We start from the raw sequence: 17,543 nt of genomic DNA on the forward strand, positions 1-17,543 counted from the left end.
CAGTAACAAAAGCGTATTTTTCTGCATCTTTTCGGGTCAGGATAGGCCTAATTTTCGCAATATTACGCAGATGAAAAAATGCAGTCCGTGAGGTTTGTTTTAAATGAGAATTAAAAGACAAATCTTGATCAAATGTTACTCCGAGGTTTCTTACGGTAGTGCTAGAGGCCAGAGCAATGCCATCTAGAGAAACGATGTCATCAGATAAAGAGTCTCTGAGTTGTTTTGGGCTAAGAACAATAACTTCAGGTTTGTCTGAATTTAACATCAGGAAATTGGTGCTCATCCAGGTTTTTATGTCTTTAGGTGTGTAGCTGAGATTGAAATGAAGGCAGAGTTCAAAGATGGGTGTGGTCTGTTCAAGGGCGCTGGAATAGGAGGTAGAAAGCAAAGAAGGTGCCTTTGCCCCTTACCTTTATGCCCCGGCCCACGTTCATTTGGATCGCTGTATCACGGCTGCAGTTATACCATCTCTAGATAGTCTCTAGTTTTTTACCTTTTAAAGCCGTTGACCCAAGATGTGACCCCCCCGTACAGGTGCTGAAAGAGACTCTGAGAATTTACCCGACAGCTCCAGGAACATCTCGTGAGGTACTGAAAGACTTAGTCATTGACGGTATCCACATTCCTGGAGGAGTCACATGCATGGTGGGTATATAGATTTATATATATATTTAGAATACTGATAAAGCATAAAAAATCTGCTGTGTAAATGTTCTAATAAATCATTCTGTAATTCAGTTCACCTCCTACGTGACTGGGAGGATGGATAAATTCTTCAAGGACCCGCTGACATTTGATCCAGACAGATTTCACCCAGATGCTCCCAAGTAAGAAGCATCCAAATTTTATATAATGACATGTTATTTTTTAGTGTCAACATGTTAAAACACAAACCACTGTCCTAGATAAAGAAAAGAAAATCATGCATTTAGTGTCTTCTCTGTTTTTCAAGGCCTTATTTCTGCTACTACCCCTTCGCCCTCGGCCCACGCTCATGCCTGGGACAGAACTTCGCTCAGGTGGGTGGTGACAGTCACAAACAGTAAACAAACACACAAACATAACAACATGTGGAATTAACTCAGTGGGTGGTGGGTGATCACAGATGGAGGCTAAAGTGGTGATGGCCAAGCTGCTCCAGAGGTTTGACTTCAGTCTGGTGCCGGGACAGACCTTTGACATCGAGGACACTGGCACGCTCAGGCCGAAGAGCGGGGTGGTGTGCACCGTCAGACACAGGAATCACAAGAAATAAATGATCATAAAACATAAGAAGAAACCATAAAAGTCAATGTGGTGAAATTGGGTTACTTAGACTAAGGGTGTTTTCACACTTGGTCCTTTTTAAATTAACCGAACTCAGTCCTCTTAAAGTGCACCAAAAAGTGGACCAACAGAAAAGGGACTTAGTTCGTTTTGTGTTCTTCTGTCAGTTCATTTCAAAAAGCACTGAGGAATTGCACTTGAAAAATGCACTTAAAATTGAAGGAAAACCTCAGTGTTACTGTGCTGTAGAGGGAAGTATTTTACATTCCACATCTGGAGACGTGCAGTATCTTCCGTGGACCAAACTACTCCTCGTCCTGCGTCCCTGTAAGCGTTACAGGCGGACGTGGTTTCATCTGTTTTTTCAACGACCCAGGTCAACAGCAGGTGATCTAGAGGGCTGAATACAACGGCAAAGACCAAAGTGAACCTGGAGCGCTTTGTGTTCACACGGCACAGGTTAAGTGAACTGAACAGTTGGGTTCTTTTCAGATCGGTCTGAATTCTCTTAGAGTGTTCAAAAAATGCCGAGTCATCACTCTAAGTCCATTTAGAGGGCTGAAAAGGACCAAGTGTGAAAACACCCTGACTTACTGCTCGCAGCTTTCTTCTCCTGCTTCAAACACAAGCCTCTTTCTCTGCTCAGTTTCTTTTAGTCTGTGTAAAGACAATAGTATCAGCAGTCTTTGTTTTAATGATAGAAACAGTGAACTCACATGATGATGATTGTTTTAACCTAACAAGAATAATAATGAAGATGTGGTTGATCACAGTATCATCAGCAGTTTAATCTTGTTTGAAGTAACCCTTAACCTGGAAAAGTCATGGAATATCATAATCACATTTTCCCTTCAAAAATCATGGAATTAATAAAAATCATTGAAAGTTTTGGAGAAGTCATGGGTTTTTCTTGTGTGTAAATTGTCGCTGTAATCTTCCAGGGATACCAGACCACATAATATAACATAACGGGAAATTTATTTCCAGTAGCTCTTACCATCACATATGTTTCTTAATTTTCTCCCCAAATACAGTCTCTCCCTTTTTATGTGTCAGGTCGCTGAATTTATGTTCGAGCAAACAACGTTTTTGAAAGACATCAGACCAACTCGCTCAGAGTTTAAAAGTTAAAATATTTTTTTTATATATATTTTTTTTAAATTCAGTTTTATTTTATCTTATTTTTTAATCATCATGGGTCCTTCAAAGTCATGGAAAAGTTTTGAAATGTCCATGAAGATGTGTTTGGACCCTGTTTACCTCTGTTTAACTGCTCCTCCATAACACTGAGCTTCTCAACTTGTTTTGTGTCTTTAACACGGATATAAGGATTCAACATTTATCATTTTTACACGAATTAAAATAAACCACAGAGGAGAAATAACTTATTATTTTTTTTGTTTGCACTTTAATAAACTGATGATTGATTTTATGCCTGATAATTTGATTTTAGTTTCAGCTCAGTTTACTGTGCAGTGATGTTTTTGTTTTGTGCTGTTACTGACAGTGCACACAGGGGGGCGCTGTTAGCCAGCTAAGAAATCCTAAATGGACCTGTTTACTAGAGAATTAACTCGCTTGAAAGATGTCACTCCTCTGAGTTTTATTTCAGGAGTTTATTTTTATTTATAGTGAATATGGAGTGAGAACCAGAGAGACGTAGGTGAGATTTTGGGCGAAAATTACTTATTTATATCAAAAACAAGCTCTTGATGAGCTCTTTCTGTTACGATAGAGGTGCTTGTCAATTCTTAAAATTCCCGGAAAAGTTTGGAAATTTTCTCCATGGAAATGTGTGGGGACCCTGGAACACACTGAACTATCTGGGGAAAGAAAGAACCTCAGTGCTCTTAATTTAAATAAATGTCAAAATATTCTTCATTAAGTACACTGGCACCCACATGTTTATGATGACATAACTAGTGCTGCTGGGTAGCTTCTTAATATAACGGGATCAATAAAGTTTTAAATGTGTCTTAAATTTAGTGAGTGATGTTGTGAAATAAATGTAAGAAGTAAAAAGTATGATAGTGGCTTCCAAAATATCGTGGAGTATAAAGTAGCAAAAAAACTACCTCAAAATACTGCTTAAATTTGATCAGTCCCCAGAGGGCTAAGTACAGTACTAGAGTAAATGTACTTACTTACTTAGTTACATTCAACCACTGTGCGTGTATATCTATCCATCTATGGTTTTATTAGGGACCGTTCATTACTTATGAGGGAGGGAGTGGAGCAAAAGGGGGAGGCATGTCAAACAAGTTTTTTAAGCAATGGAGAGGGACTTATGCTTTTTAGTTTGGATTAATTGAGTGCCATATAACTTTTAATGGTTGTGTTTTGTATTTATTTTACTGCCGATTTTTAATTTCAACATGCTGGGGCAGCCTTTAGCTCAGCAAGGTAGAGTGTCTGCCCCGTGTAGGTTGAGTCCTTTGCAGTGGCATGGGCTCGATTACAGCCTGCAGCACCTTGCTAGATGTCATCCCCATTGTCTTTCCCTGTTTCCTGTCACTCTCTAGCTGCACTGTAATACAGGCAATAAAAGCCCCCAAAAATACTCTTAAAAAATAAGACATGCCAGGGCAAACCTGCCACAATTACACATTTATCACAGCCAGAAACTGTAAAAACAGAAATTATCATTGAGTTTTTAAATGTGTAATTGTCCTGAACACATCATGTGCGACAAATACTTAATAAGGATAGAGACAAAACCAAATCTGAGCTTAAACTCACTTTATTTGTCATATTTCATATAAGATTTGGCCAAAAATAAAGTGTTTTCACGAACTAACCAGCGTGCACGACAAGAGTGAAGAATGGAGGCTTTTTTTCAACTTCAGGATTTTATCTTAAACTTTTAACTTTTAAACATTACAGATTTAGTTTTAAAAAATACTAATAAGTAATTTATAATGGAGGGAGGCTCGTGGATTTATCACTCAGGGAGGCTCAAGGAAAAATATTTGTATCTTTGGGGAGGGTAAAAAAAACAAGGAAGTCACACCCCCTCCTCTGATAAGTAAAGAACAGTCCCTAAACCACAGTCTAATGCTCTTTTATTTGGCTTAGGGGAGGGCCTTACAGCTTTTAATGACTGTATTTTGTATTTATTGTACTGCTGATTTTTAAAGTAAACTGACCAAGGCAAACCCGCCAAAATTACACTATTTAACACAGCTAGAAACTACAAAAACAAGAATTATAATTGGATTTTTTTTTAATTTCCAATGGTAACAAATGCCTCCTTTAGAAAAACAGAACCAAATCTAAGCTTAAAATCACTATATTTGACACATCTCATAAAATTTTGCCAAAAATAAAATGTTCAAACATCAAACAGTGGATTTTAAAAAACGAATAACTAATTTATGGTGGAGGGAGGGTCATGTATTTCTCTCAGTCACTCAGGGAGGCTCAAGGAAAATTATTTGTATCTCAAAAACAAAAAAGGAAGTTTAGTTTTTTGGTCATTTTCCAACTTGCTAAACACAAACATACTGGTAGATACTAACTACATTAACATTAAGTCAAATTTTAGCATTAAAAAATGGAGTATAAAGCTCATTACACCTGCCTTTTTAACATTAATTGTATTTGTCAGCTCCCTTTAAATCATACAGAGCAACAAGAAACTGACAGACACTAATTATATATATGTATATATACATAATATAAACCTATTGTCACCTCCTCCTCTGACAAGTAGAGAACAGTCCCTAACTCACTGTGTTGTTCTGATCTCATGTACTGTCTCTTTAAGAGGGCTGAGCCTGAGTCTCGTGAGGCTTCACCGCACTCTTCATCTACCTGCTGCCCGCTCCGGTCCCCGGTACTGATTGGCCGTCTGACCGAAATCCTCTTGAATGATTTCAAACCCTTGTGTTTGGACAGGAAGGAGGGGGGGCTCCGTCCACCGACACACCGACACAGTAAAGAAGCTTAGACCCGACCGAGGAGCGCTGCTGACGGGGAGACGCGTCCACAGAGCCGCCGGTGAAAAGTGACGGTGTCGTGTTTACGCACATTTTCTCTCCACTTTTGTTCATGTGACGTGATATTTAAATTTACTGGGTTTCATTGAGGCGTGTGAATGGAGCGATGTCCGGTGGAGACGGTGCACATTGCGATGGGACGCGCTGTGTTGTGTTGACGGGACCTGATTGATAATCACCGGGGATCGATAGTATTTAAAATCATGCGCGCGTGTTATTGGTGAAATGTGAGTATGTGCAGTTGTTTGTGAAATTCATGCGGGATTGTGCTGTAACAGATTAGTGAGGGCAGGCGGTTCATGCTCGGGTTGTTGCCATAGCATCACATTAATATTTCCTTTTTCATCACCGGCCTGTTGAAGCGGAGCGCGCGCACAGACTTTCATATTGTGGACGATGTGTTTCAACACCATCCCGCAGCTCAGGCTTGGATAGGTTAGTTGTGACAGTTGATCTGAAGACACCGTTCACACGAGCTGATCCTGACAGGCGACTCAGCCATGGCGAAGAATCCGTCCGAGGGAGCGAAGGAGGATGTGAGCCAGCTGACGGACGAGGAGATGCTGCGGTGCAGCAAAGAGGAGCTGATCCGGAGACTGAGGAGGGTCGACAGCGAGAAGATGAACTTGATGATCGAGCACGGAAACATGATGAAAGACATCAACCGGCGGCTGCAGGTGCACCTGCACGAGATCCGGAGCCTGAAGGAGATCAACCAGAAGCTTCAGGACGACAACCACGAGCTGCGGGAGCTCTGCTGCTTCCTGGACGATGACCGACAGAAGGGCAAGAAGCTGTCCCGGGAGTGGCAGCGCTTCGGCCGCTACACCGCCAGCGCCATGTGGAAAGAGGTGGGCACCTACATGATGAAGCTGAAGGAGCTGGAGGCCAACCAGGACACCGTGCTGAGGGAGAACTCTGAGCTCAAGGAGATCATCCTCATGCTGGACGAGGAGAGGAACGGAGCCGGGTCCAGGAGCTCCATAGACAGTCAGTCCAGTTTAACCAACCTGAACGGGGGCACCGGCACCGTCAGGGATGTTGGGGACGGGAGTAGCACGTCCAGCACAGGTAGCGCCGGAAGTCCAGATCACCACAACCACAACCACATACACAAGCCCGCCTCGGAGAGCAGTAAGCTGGGCACCACCATGAGGAGGTCCATGGATGACCTGTCAGCACCGCACCATCACAGGAGCATCCCCAATGGACTCAATGGTGAGTACACACACACACACACACTCCACCTGTGGACACACACCTGGCTGTCATCACCTTAAAGGGTCACTCTCAAACGTGGACCATAGTTTCCCATGTGTTTGTGTCTGAGTGACTGATGGGAACAACATTTCCTAAACTGGTCCAGTAGGCTATCGAGCAGAGAGCCACACAGGCCGCAGTGTAACCACGCGGGGCAATCACACACCGTTCATTTACGTCCACTAAANACACACACACACACACACATACACACTCCACCTGTGGACACACACCTGGCTGTCATCACCTGCAGGCTTAAAGGGTCACTCTCAAACGTGGACCATAGTTTCCCATTTGTTTGTGTCTGAGTGACTGATGGGAACAACACTTAAAACTAAACTGGTCCAGTAGGCTATCGAGCAGAGAGCCACACAGGCCGCAGTGTAACCACGCGGGGCAATCACGCACCGTTCATTTACGTCCACTAAAAAAACTAATTTTGGTCACTGACAGGCTCAGACTGTGTGTTTAAGTGTCTGACAACATTATGGAAGGATCCCAGAACAACACATTGACCTCGTCACATATCGACGTTTGGTCGTGAACCTTCCACGTCCAGATTCGACGTACAAGGTACCCTGGGTGTGTTGGTTCGTGACATACTGGGACGCTGTGTCAACTTCAGCCTGTTACATGCATTGTCTTCTTTCAAAATACACTTCTGTTTTCACAGGAAATTTAACGTTTACATACAGTCTCTTTCAAAATAAATGCATGTAACAGGCAGAACTTGACACTGTGTCCCAGAACGTCAACATCCAACAAACACAGGGTACCTTTCACATCATATCTGGATCCATCCACCACCCCTCCCACCATCCCTACTCGAACTTTCATTCGCTGTCTTAACTTTTGTTCCTGTCCTGCCATGTTTCCCCCTTACACCACCGTCAAACTAACGGTGCCCGGCCGCGTATCATGCCGACGTTAAAGCACGGCTTTTTCCGTCAGTGTCTGACACCACAAGCCACTGCCCAAGTGCCGGATTTCAACGACTTAAGAGTGAGACTGGGGTGAACAAAAACAGCCCCAAAATCCCCATCACCAAATCCACCAGACTCCATTTGAATAAACGGTAATTTAAGCGTGTATAGACGCAGCATGTTTTCACATCTAACTGGGTGAATTAAGGGTTTATTTCAACCCAACCATAGTTGGTGATTGTTGGAACAGTGGAAAGACAATTGAAGATGGTTTTTGTGAGTTGTTTTTTGTTTCTGTCGACTTCGAATGAAGTGTGTTTTCTGATTATAAAATTACTGTTTTTCTAAATGGAGTCTGGTGGGTTTGGTGATCGCGATTTCAGGGCTGTTTCTGGTTTACCAAAAAGGATCTTACTCTTTAACCAAAAGGTCTATCTCTGTAGGGTTCCTCTCCATACTATTGTAAGACACTTACAGTACAACTGAGTCCGCTTTTCGTGGATGTGTATTGATATTGCGAACATGCCCTGAGACTGGCAGCGAAAGTCTAAATGATGTCAGAAAGACTTTGGACTCACACATTGGACAGATGTAAAATTTTGGTTGGACAGAAAATTAGGGGTGGCACGGTGGTGCAGTGGTTAGCATTGTGGCATCATAGGAAAGGAGTTCTTGGTCCGAACCCCAGGGTGGGGGAGCCCTTCTGTGCAGAGTTTGCATGTTCTCCCTGTGTCAGCGTGGGTTTCCTCCAGGTGCTCCAGCTTCCTCCCACAGTCCAAAGACATGCAGGTTAATTGGTGACTCTAAATTGTCCGTAGGTGTGAATGTGAGTGTGAATGGTTGTCTGTGTCTATGTGTCAGCCCTGTGATAGTCTGGTGACCTGTCCAGGGTGTACCCTGCCTCTGACATCAAGAAGACTTTGGCGTGAGACGTTTGGAAGACGTTGGGTTTTGATCACTAAACAACAACAAAACATCAACGTCATCTGTCACCAGTATTCTACACCACTGACGTTACTGACGTTGACATTAGACGTTGTCCTGACATTGAATTTTTGGTCGCTGGATGTGAATGAATCCACTTTTACGTCTGGAACCTCCCGTCTACAACGGGCTCGAGAACTTGGCTCAGAATCCCATTTGATTCGGCAGTGTTTTAATCCTTGTGGCCAAAAGTCGCCCCTGACTTAAAAAGATCTCCATGTAAGAAACAAGTTGTTGCCTTTTTGACACGTCTTGTAATTATAGTATGGTAATGGATTCATTCAGCGGTGTAGTTGAGTTGATGAGGTGGATGTACTAATAGGTTGTAAACAGACGGGTATACCTGAGTTTACCCTCCACAACACCGCTGGTTTTATTGTACTTCTGTGTGGTTGAGCTCTCAGAGGACACGTATGACCTCCTCCATCTGTATTCCTTGGTCCCACCCCTCGTAGATACCACAGTCAGGGTGTGTTGCATGTGATTGCGCTGACACCATATGCTGATCAAAATTGCTGTGAAGGATTAACATGGGGGGGGTCTTGGCTTAACCTCACTGTAAAGTCTTGATTGGGGTGATTATGACACACACATATGCACACACACACTATCCTTAAGTGGCCTTTTCAGTCCTGTGCTACCCCATCATTTGAATCTGCGCTGATTTAGGTCACTGCACTCGTGGTCCTTAAGGAGGAGGACTTATCTTAATGGCTTTTAAAGGGGGCGGGGAGCTCGGGCAAATTGATTTTTTTTTTCGTTTTGGGGTCGTTCGCTGATTATCATTGTTGCCTTTTTGGTTGTAGGAGAGCACTCATGTCTGCTTAGGGCCCGTTTGAAATGCATGGCATGGGACCAGAAATCAATGTCCCTGTGTTAAGACCTAAATACACGGCTGAAAGCTTCGAGCCGGGATGAAAATGCCCTGATGGAACAGGAGGACACTAAGCCTCGTTTAGCTAGCACATGGGCTGATAACTCGCCATGATCTGTTTGGCAAGGGGAACAAATTCTGTTTCATGGGAGAGGGGAAAAAAAAAAAAATCCCCTATCCAGTTGAAACTTATTTTTCTCCCCGCCTGATGAACAAGGACGGGGCCGCAGCAAGAAAGGAATATCAAAGCAAGCAGCTCCACACAGGTCACATGTTATCTGTCGGACATTCCCGCACATTGTGGGCCGTGAAAACCGTGAAGGTAGCAAATCCAAAAGGATGCATGAGCGAGGGTCGAGGGAGCTCTCTAATCCGGAAACACTCACATGCCAACACATGCAATTTGGGCGGTGTTTGGCTGTCGTTACGTAACATCAATATTGTGTCTGCAGCGGCCCAGCACCTCACTCCCTCTAAGCCACTGTTTCGCCTGATGTGTGTGACATTGTGCGGCCCTGAGGCTGTGTGTGCTCATCATTGACAATAACACACACACACACAGTGACACGCCAGCATGGGAAAGACCCGCTTCACTCTGGAGAATTATTTTATTGTTCAAACCGATGCATTGATAATGAGATTGATGCTATCTTGCGCTTAACAAAGCCGAGCATCACAGATCTCTCTGGCTTTTTAATTGCAAACAACTCTGTGCGGAAATAAATAAACAGAGCAGATGTTGACGCTGAAGAAGATGTCAATCGATAAAAACAACAACAGCAGCATTGATCCTAATCTGCTGTTACATAAGTGGGACGACTGTACTGTACACTGAAGTGTTTAATCACTCCTCTCAGTGTATAATCCTCACATTAAATACAAATATAATCACTCGCAGGTCGACACTTGTAAGGAAACTCCTCACCGGCACAGATTTACTCGATTGGCTGCTTGAAATCCGAGTGGAGTGACCATGTTGTGAGGTCAGATGTAGCCGCGGTGTGAGGTCTGCAGAGTGGCTTTATTTAATGCTGTCCAAATGCCAGTGGCTCCCCCTGGGCATTTAGGAGACAAGCTCGAGGATTGCCGCTCAAGTGCTAAATGAACAGCATCTGTCCGGTTGCCAGACGCACACAGACGGGAGGAAGAAGAGGAAGAGGAGGAGGAGGAGGAGGATGAATGTGTTTGGTGTCCCAAGAGTAAAAGCGACCAGTTGGTGAAGCTTGAGGCTTCTGTTTCAAACATTTTCAGTCAGTTTTTAATTTTTTTTTCACCTCCTTGGCAGATCTAAAAATCTGTCTCTCAGAGGCAAAGGAGGCAGTGGGAGAGGAGTGTATGAAAGGGGGCCCAGGAAAGGGCCCTCAATGGATCTCTGCAGTGTGGGGGGAGTGGCTGAATGGCGGTAAGGGGTTGGCTGGGAAGCTGGGGGGTGGAGTGGTGGAGTGGTGGGGGACTGTTGGAGGGCATATTGAGCTCAAAGGAGGCTGGGGTTTCGGAGACATCCTGCTGTCTGCTTAATTGAATTCCTTGTGCGTTGACACGGCCGCCCCCCCCCCCCCCCCCTCACTCCTCTCCCTTTGGGGATACAGGCTGTGTGTTTACTTGGACAGGGTGTGTGTCGCAATGCGTGAGGCGAGCGAAGGCTTCTGCTCTGGAGAAATAAAAAAAGAAAGAACAGCAGGGGACACATTGAGCTCCACTGTGTTTCATAACCTTTAACAGTGACTTCTATTTCCAGACTTCTCAACGTCTGCGCTCACTTGTGGTGGTCTGGAGCCCATCCTGGTCCAAGACCGCCTGAAATGTGACGCTGTGACAGAGAGCTTGCATTAGGCTCCCCTATAGTGCCACACAGACTCAGTATAGCTGCGTGAGATTAAGACAGAGCGGCCGAGCGAGACGGTAAAGTGCTGCTTTGACATTGTCCAGATGAACTGGTAAAGATCCTCTCTGCTGTAATGCTTGTTGACCTTTAACAGACCCTCACACATTCCCCCGGCCTCTTAGCTGCTAAACGGCTTTAAAGGAAAAATGTTTTCAACTCCGCAGATAAAGCGACTCTGAAGAAGAGTGAGAGTGAGGTTTCTGAGACGTGGACAGAGACGGAGAAATGATTATAACAAATTTTGCTTCCTAACCACAGAGTGATGGTTAGCAGCTCATGTTGAGCAGAGGACTATATTTTTCATTAAAGGGTCACTAATATTTTTTAAACCATGCCCTATTTTACCATTCTTTCAACTTTAGAAATCAGTCCAATATTATCGACCGCTGCAGCTGGCAGCAGCAAAACAGGCTAAGACTCCAATCATGCAGAAATCATTTTAGCATGTGGAGGCGTCTTTTTGTAATTGTGTTTAATGAGAATGAAGCTTTTTGCACGTTGTTTTTAAGTTGCTACACCAGAGCACTTTGAACTCCTCGAATTGAGAACGAAAAAGTGTCCCACGTCATGTCTGCCTTTTCCCCATTGTCCAAACAGATGATTTAAGAGGCGGGCCTTCTGTGGTGGTCACGACAATAAGTTAACAGTTGGTAAACAATGGAGGAGAAACTGGTGGTGCTTGGCACGACCAATGGACTCCCTGTAGTTAGTATTCATTTTTGTTATGCTAGGCCCCGACGATAGACAGCGGCAAAACGGGCTGTAACATAACCACTTGGGGCAGGTGCGCCCTGTCAGTATATGTCCATCAAAATCGTGTGCTATATCGTAGGCAACTGGACTTGCCTGCGTTTCTTCAAGACGTTTCTCCTCTCATCCAAGAAGCTTCTTCAGTTCTCGCAGGCTTTAATCTCTGTGTGGGTGTGAACCCTTACGGAGTCGTTGGGGTCACGTGAGCTCTTAGTTTTAGAGTTGTTAAGGTTGCAATGTGAGTCATTGACCCACCTGGTCATCATGTGATCACGTCTTCAAAAAACGCAAGCAAGTCCAGTTGCCTACGGTATAGCACTTATGATTCCCATGACCTGGATGACTGAATCTTCACCAACATGTCCATCAGAAGTGTTTGTTTTAGCCATTTACAGGCTCCGATTGTTGTAAGCGTCTGACGACATTGTGGAAAGGATCCAGATGAACGAAACGTTCATCCAATTCCTTCGCTTGTTAAGCCATGTTCTGTGTTCAAGTCTCGCTAAAGAAGTCTTGTTCTCAAATCTCACAAGAGGTGACTTACTGCAGGAAGTAAACCATGGAAAAGCTCGTGAGAGCTGGTGAAAGGGGTGCCGGTAATAGTTGATTGTGTTGGAGTACTGAAAGCATCATACTTGTTTATCCTTTCCTATCCATCAAAATAAGCGTATATATACAGGTAGGCCTGTCACGATAACAAATTTTGCTGGGCGATTAATTGCGTCAGAAATTATTGCGATAAGCGATAATATTGCGTAATATTGTGCTTTTAAGAGCATTTTTATTATTGTTGTAATTTTGATGTTTTTAGACCACTTTTTTAAACTTATATAATGATAACAAAGGCATAATGATGCAAGGACACCCTTTTAAAGAGAAATAAACATTTATTTAACGAGTATATTAACAAATGCAAAAAGAAGGAAATTTAAATATCCGAAACAACATGTAAAAATATCAAAATAAATAAATGAATACAAAAAAATAGACTGTCAGTCTCTCACTCTCAGGTGTGCTGTTAAGTTGGTCGTATTCGCTCTTTTTGTTGAGATGGTTTTAGAACAAATCTGGCACACTGGCTCATCCAAATTTCTGGGCTCCCCTCTGTCATTTGGTTTAAATCCAAAACACTCCCACACAGGGGCCGTGGCGTTTGGCTCAGGAACAAGTCCCCTGTCTTTCTCTTACGCTCAACTGTTTTTTTTCTTCTCCGCCTCCCCCTCACGAAGATCGCACTGTGTGTCTGTGTGTAGCCCATAGCCCCGCTTCCCCCACAGAGACAAAGACACTCGATGACAAGAGCTTTCCCTCCGTTCATTACGCTAATGAACCAACTCACCTGGCTGCCACACGATGCACGGTAGTGAACGCTCTTGTTGTCTAGTCTCTTTGGTGAAGAGAGACGAGACGAGGAGAACAAACACGCATGAATATGGCAATTAATCACGGCCAGAAAAGTTACCGTCTCCCTTTTAAATTTACCGTGCAATTAACCGACTTATCGCATATCGCGACAGGCCTATATACAGGTTTTTAAACGAGGGTAAACCCTTAAAAACTAAGCGATAGACTCCTTTCTCATTGCCAGTAGATGACCGCTGCAGCCGACAGGTTACTAAACAGCAGAAAGCAGCATGGAGGCCTGTGATGGTGGTCACTTCTTATTTAGTCATCTCTTTCAAACTCGGTGCCAATAAATTTTGATCGATGTTCGAGCACTGCTTGAACGGAGACAGACGGTATCTTGTCGTGGCCCGTCATTGCATTGTACCCGCAAAGGGACTAAAAATAGCGTGTCCATCCAGGTGTCGTATTTCTATCACTGCTGATCTGAGTTAATTGGAGCTGGAGCCGATAAATTTCCGTGACGACCCCAGAGTCATTTGTCCTGAGAGTGATTGCAGGTTGTAACATTTTCCATGAAAAAAAAAAGGCAGATGTTAGCGAGTTTCAGTAGACTTTTCGTCCAGGGAGAGAGGGGCTTTGCCTGAAAGGTTTTAGAAGTCATTACTGAACAATGTTAAAAAGTCTTTTTCTGAGGGCAGAAAAGCATTCATTTCTCTGTAGGATATTTTCCATTATCTTGCAAGATCCTCACAACAACAACCTGAGCCTGTCAGTGGCGAAAACAAACACTTGTAATGGACGTGGTTTGACGGGGCGCACTCCACACAAGACACAAAAACTTGGGAAAATACAATCTAGTTTGAAAAATACCAAAGTACTCCTTCAAGTGTCCGAGTGTATTAAAACTGACTCATGTGAGCCAGTAGTGTAATAAACTGATGCCATGTGGCTGCGGTCGCTCAGTGTAAGTTATCGTTCTCTTGGTGGTGTGAGTGAGGTCACTGCGTGCACACGAACTGACACATATGCACTAATGCAAAGAAGTAAAACGTTGATTTAGTAAATGGGTTTTAGTCCAGCTGTGCAAGGACGACTGAAGCAGCCGCCGTGACTTTATCCTGGTCTGTTTGTTTTTCCACGTGTGTGCCGCATGCCGGTTAGATGTTAAATCAGGCATGACTTCTTTGGACTGAAGAGTTTACAGTGTTTTACACCAGCGTTCAATTTAAAATGGCCGTATTTTATGGTGAAATCACCTTAATTCCAATGGAAGCGCCACAATCAGTGGAGTCGCTCATCGGAGTGAAATAAATGTGTGGATTTGTTTGCATTGAGCTCAACTCTGCTGAACTTTGACTCACAAATTTACTCCTCAAGCCGTCTTCATGGTGCTAACATTTTAGGGAATCCAAAATGGAAGCAGCCATTTGCTCATTATCTGTGTTGCCTCATCCACTTCTAATTAACCCTCCTCTGTTGGAGTATAAATTATTGAACAAAACGGTGCACACAACCCTGAGAACAAAACGCCAGGGGGGGAGGAAACGGCACAGCACAGAGAAAGTAGAAAAAAAGCACAGGGAGCTTTTGTGATTGGCTAACACTGGCACGTTAGCAGTTAGCTCACCGGCTACATCACCGAGCCTCTAGAGCCAAATATTTTGCCAAGACACACTGATTTTCACCATGCCACTTCCTTATGACGTGTTAGACCTCATTACTGTGAGTCTCTTCAGCTGCGTGCGTCTCTCAGAAACCAGTCAGGTCGGTTGGTGATTCACAGAGGATTAAGACTCATTAAAGCTCCAGCACAATGCATTGATTTAAAATCGATTTATATGTTGTTTCATGTCGCAGGAGAGTGTTTGCACCGACCTGCCACAAGCCGTCCTGTGCTTAGTCACTGTGTTGAGTCACCCTGTAAACCAAATTAGGTTTAAACTAGCTCTGATTTTACTGACTGAGAAGTTAGAAAACTGGAGTCTTCAGCACCTGGCCTCTCCGTGTGTGTGTGTGTGTGTGTGTGTGTGTGTGTGTGTGTGTGTTAATATGTGAGGTGCCACAGTGAGTGCGACCTCCTCGCCTCTCTGATTTAGAGGCTTTTCTCTGTGTCTCGCTCTCTTTTCAGTTTCCTTTTCTTTCTCCCTCGGGGAGTGACGTGACCTAAAAGCTCACAATGGGACTGTAGAACCAGCCCTCCCAGTTAGCCACCAGTGTGTGTGTGTGGGTGTGTGTATGTGTTTCATTATGATACTCATGTGTGACTGAAGCACTGGGTCTTTTTCCCTCTGAGGTAAATCATCAATAAGCTTTGAGAGTCAGATCAAGCGTTTAAATCTTCAGAGCACAGGGTCACTTTTCATGAGAAACAATCAAAGTGCGTGTTTTACTGAAATCACTGCAAACTCTCCACTTTGATTTCTTCAAAGATTCACTCCGCCTCTCAGTATCTTCTCGTGTTTTTCTTAAGTAAACATCAATCAGTCTCCGGCGAGTCAAAGTGAGCCGTGGCGTGTGAGCTGCTTTCTCGTTTCAAATGAAAGCGGAGGATCAACAACACAATGGTGTTTTCCTCTCGTCTGTGGTTTCAAGTCATTGTGTGGCGCGTCGGCGCTCGGCTAAAAAAAGGCGGTCTGAGCAGGAATAGGATGTTTCTGTCGCTGATATCCTGTTTGCCCATAGAAACTGACTTACTTCACCCAACTGTAGTTTTCTCATAAATGGCAACAGCTCCAAGGTGCCTGATCATGATTGTTGTAGTCATGGAAATTAATATGGTATGGCTTTTTGATACCTTCTGTTCCAACACTGACATGTAATGTACTTTATGTTAAAGGAATACTTAGCCTGCAAAATGAATATTTGTACACCAACAACCTCTCTTTACACATCCGAGGCTTAAGTGGAGCTTAAACGCATACATGCACGTGCTCAGGCGTGCTCAGGGTGTGCTGCTTGTAGGAGGAAGTATTTTATATTACTTTATATTAATATTACTGTTATCATTTTAGCAACAATGCATGGGTTTGGGGGAAGCAGGAAACACACCACTGGATAAATAAGACGTGGATTATACTGCAAGAACTGTGTGAGAGTTTGTGAACGCATGTTTTGCTGTTGTTAAATGCAAAACCGGATTATTTAAGTTCATTGAAATTTTTTGCCTGTGTTGGATTCTTCGTTCACCGTGGAGGTGTGTGATAAAAATCAAGTTCTCTTCATGAATTCAAGGTAACACAGGGTGAGCAGTTTATATATAAATGTTCCTTTTGCAATGAAGTGTTCTTTAAGTGTTGTCGTGTGGAAGTGACTCCCAAAGACACATCAAATTGGACACTACATTTTCTTTCATTAACGTCATCAGGTGTTGTTGCTATTTCAGTTCTTTAACATGAGTGTGTTGCAATCCGTCCTCTACAGTGACGGAGTTATGTCAGGTATTTTGTTTGAGTTTCCCTGCAGCACAGCGCGGGCTCTCCTTGCACTCTCTGGCTTACGTTTCCCAGCGCCCTGCCTGCCTGTGGGAGGTCTGGCCGGCTGATAACACAGATAAGGGAGCAGAAACACACACACACACAGATACACAGATACACAGATACACAGAGGTGAGGTTGAGGGAAAGAGCCACAGGGGGAACTCTCAGCTGTGTACTGTCAATAAAAAGCCAGCCTGTCAGGACGTCCCACATTCCTGGATAAACAAAAGAGGAAGTGGGTCTCTCTCTGCTCTCGGTGACACAGCAGGAGCGAGACTGCGTGGAAACAGGAAGAGGAAGATGTGAAAGGAAAGCGAGCGTGTGTCCCTGGGTTGCTTTTTGAACTTTTACCTCCCTCAGCCGACATACATCTCTCCTTCAGCCTCTGCCTCTCCCTCCATCTGCATCTCTCTCTGTGAACCTGCTGTCTGATCCGCTGTCCGTTCACTCCCATCAACACAGCGCTCTGCCGACAGAATGAGGTTATAGAGCCAGCGTGAGCCTCGCTGCACACACAGACACGGACTCGCTGTAATGCTAGTCACCAAAAAAACTGCTTTGTTATGTTTGTGTGGTTGTCGCTGACATCTTTCCGTGACATTAATGTGCTGTCGTACCACCGAAGCCAATTTCAGCCACTTATCTCAGCCGTGTTGTCCCCGTGTCTCCCTCCACGCTGGTCTAAATGATGTATGTCCTTCTTCTCTGATCGCTGGGCAGTGGGGCTGCTGGAGGGGCTGGGCTGCTCAGTCGCCTAGGCAACAGCAATGATCAGTGG

General features: G+C 44.1%; 3 protein-coding genes across 7 annotated transcripts in view; 2 read left to right on the forward strand and 1 right to left on the reverse strand.

The window, feature by feature from the left end:
- The window catches only part of LOC126398989 (cholesterol 24-hydroxylase-like), a 10,211-nt gene extending 8,054 nt beyond the window's left edge, over window positions 1-2,157 (forward strand). Inside the window, exons 12-15 of the mRNA XM_050058683.1 lie at window positions 538-648; window positions 742-830; window positions 956-1,022; window positions 1,109-2,157. Coding sequence (XP_049914640.1) covers window positions 538-648; window positions 742-830; window positions 956-1,022; window positions 1,109-1,258 — 417 coding nt within the window. The 3' untranslated portion in view covers window positions 1,259-2,157. The remainder of the gene's footprint in view (window positions 1-537; window positions 649-741; window positions 831-955; window positions 1,023-1,108) is intronic.
- LOC126398977 (hormonally up-regulated neu tumor-associated kinase) overlaps window positions 1-17,543 on the reverse strand; it is a 987,429-nt gene that overhangs the window by 376,414 nt on the left and 593,472 nt on the right. The window lies entirely within an intron of this gene.
- The window catches only part of ccdc85cb (coiled-coil domain containing 85C, b), a 72,652-nt gene continuing 60,146 nt past the window's right edge, over window positions 5,038-17,543 (forward strand). For 2 of the 4 annotated variants that reach the window (XM_050058690.1, XM_050058691.1), the window contains exon 1: window positions 5,038-6,485. In XM_050058690.1, coding sequence (XP_049914647.1) covers window positions 5,768-6,485 — 718 coding nt within the window. In that variant the 5' untranslated portion in view covers window positions 5,038-5,767. The remainder of the gene's footprint in view (window positions 6,486-17,543) is intronic. The other 2 variants (XM_050058692.1, XM_050058693.1) reach the window with 2 other exon arrangements.

This window comes from Epinephelus moara, chromosome 12, assembly GCF_006386435.1.
Source record: "Epinephelus moara isolate mb chromosome 12, YSFRI_EMoa_1.0, whole genome shotgun sequence".
NCBI lineage: Eukaryota > Metazoa > Chordata > Actinopteri > Perciformes > Serranidae > Epinephelus > Epinephelus moara.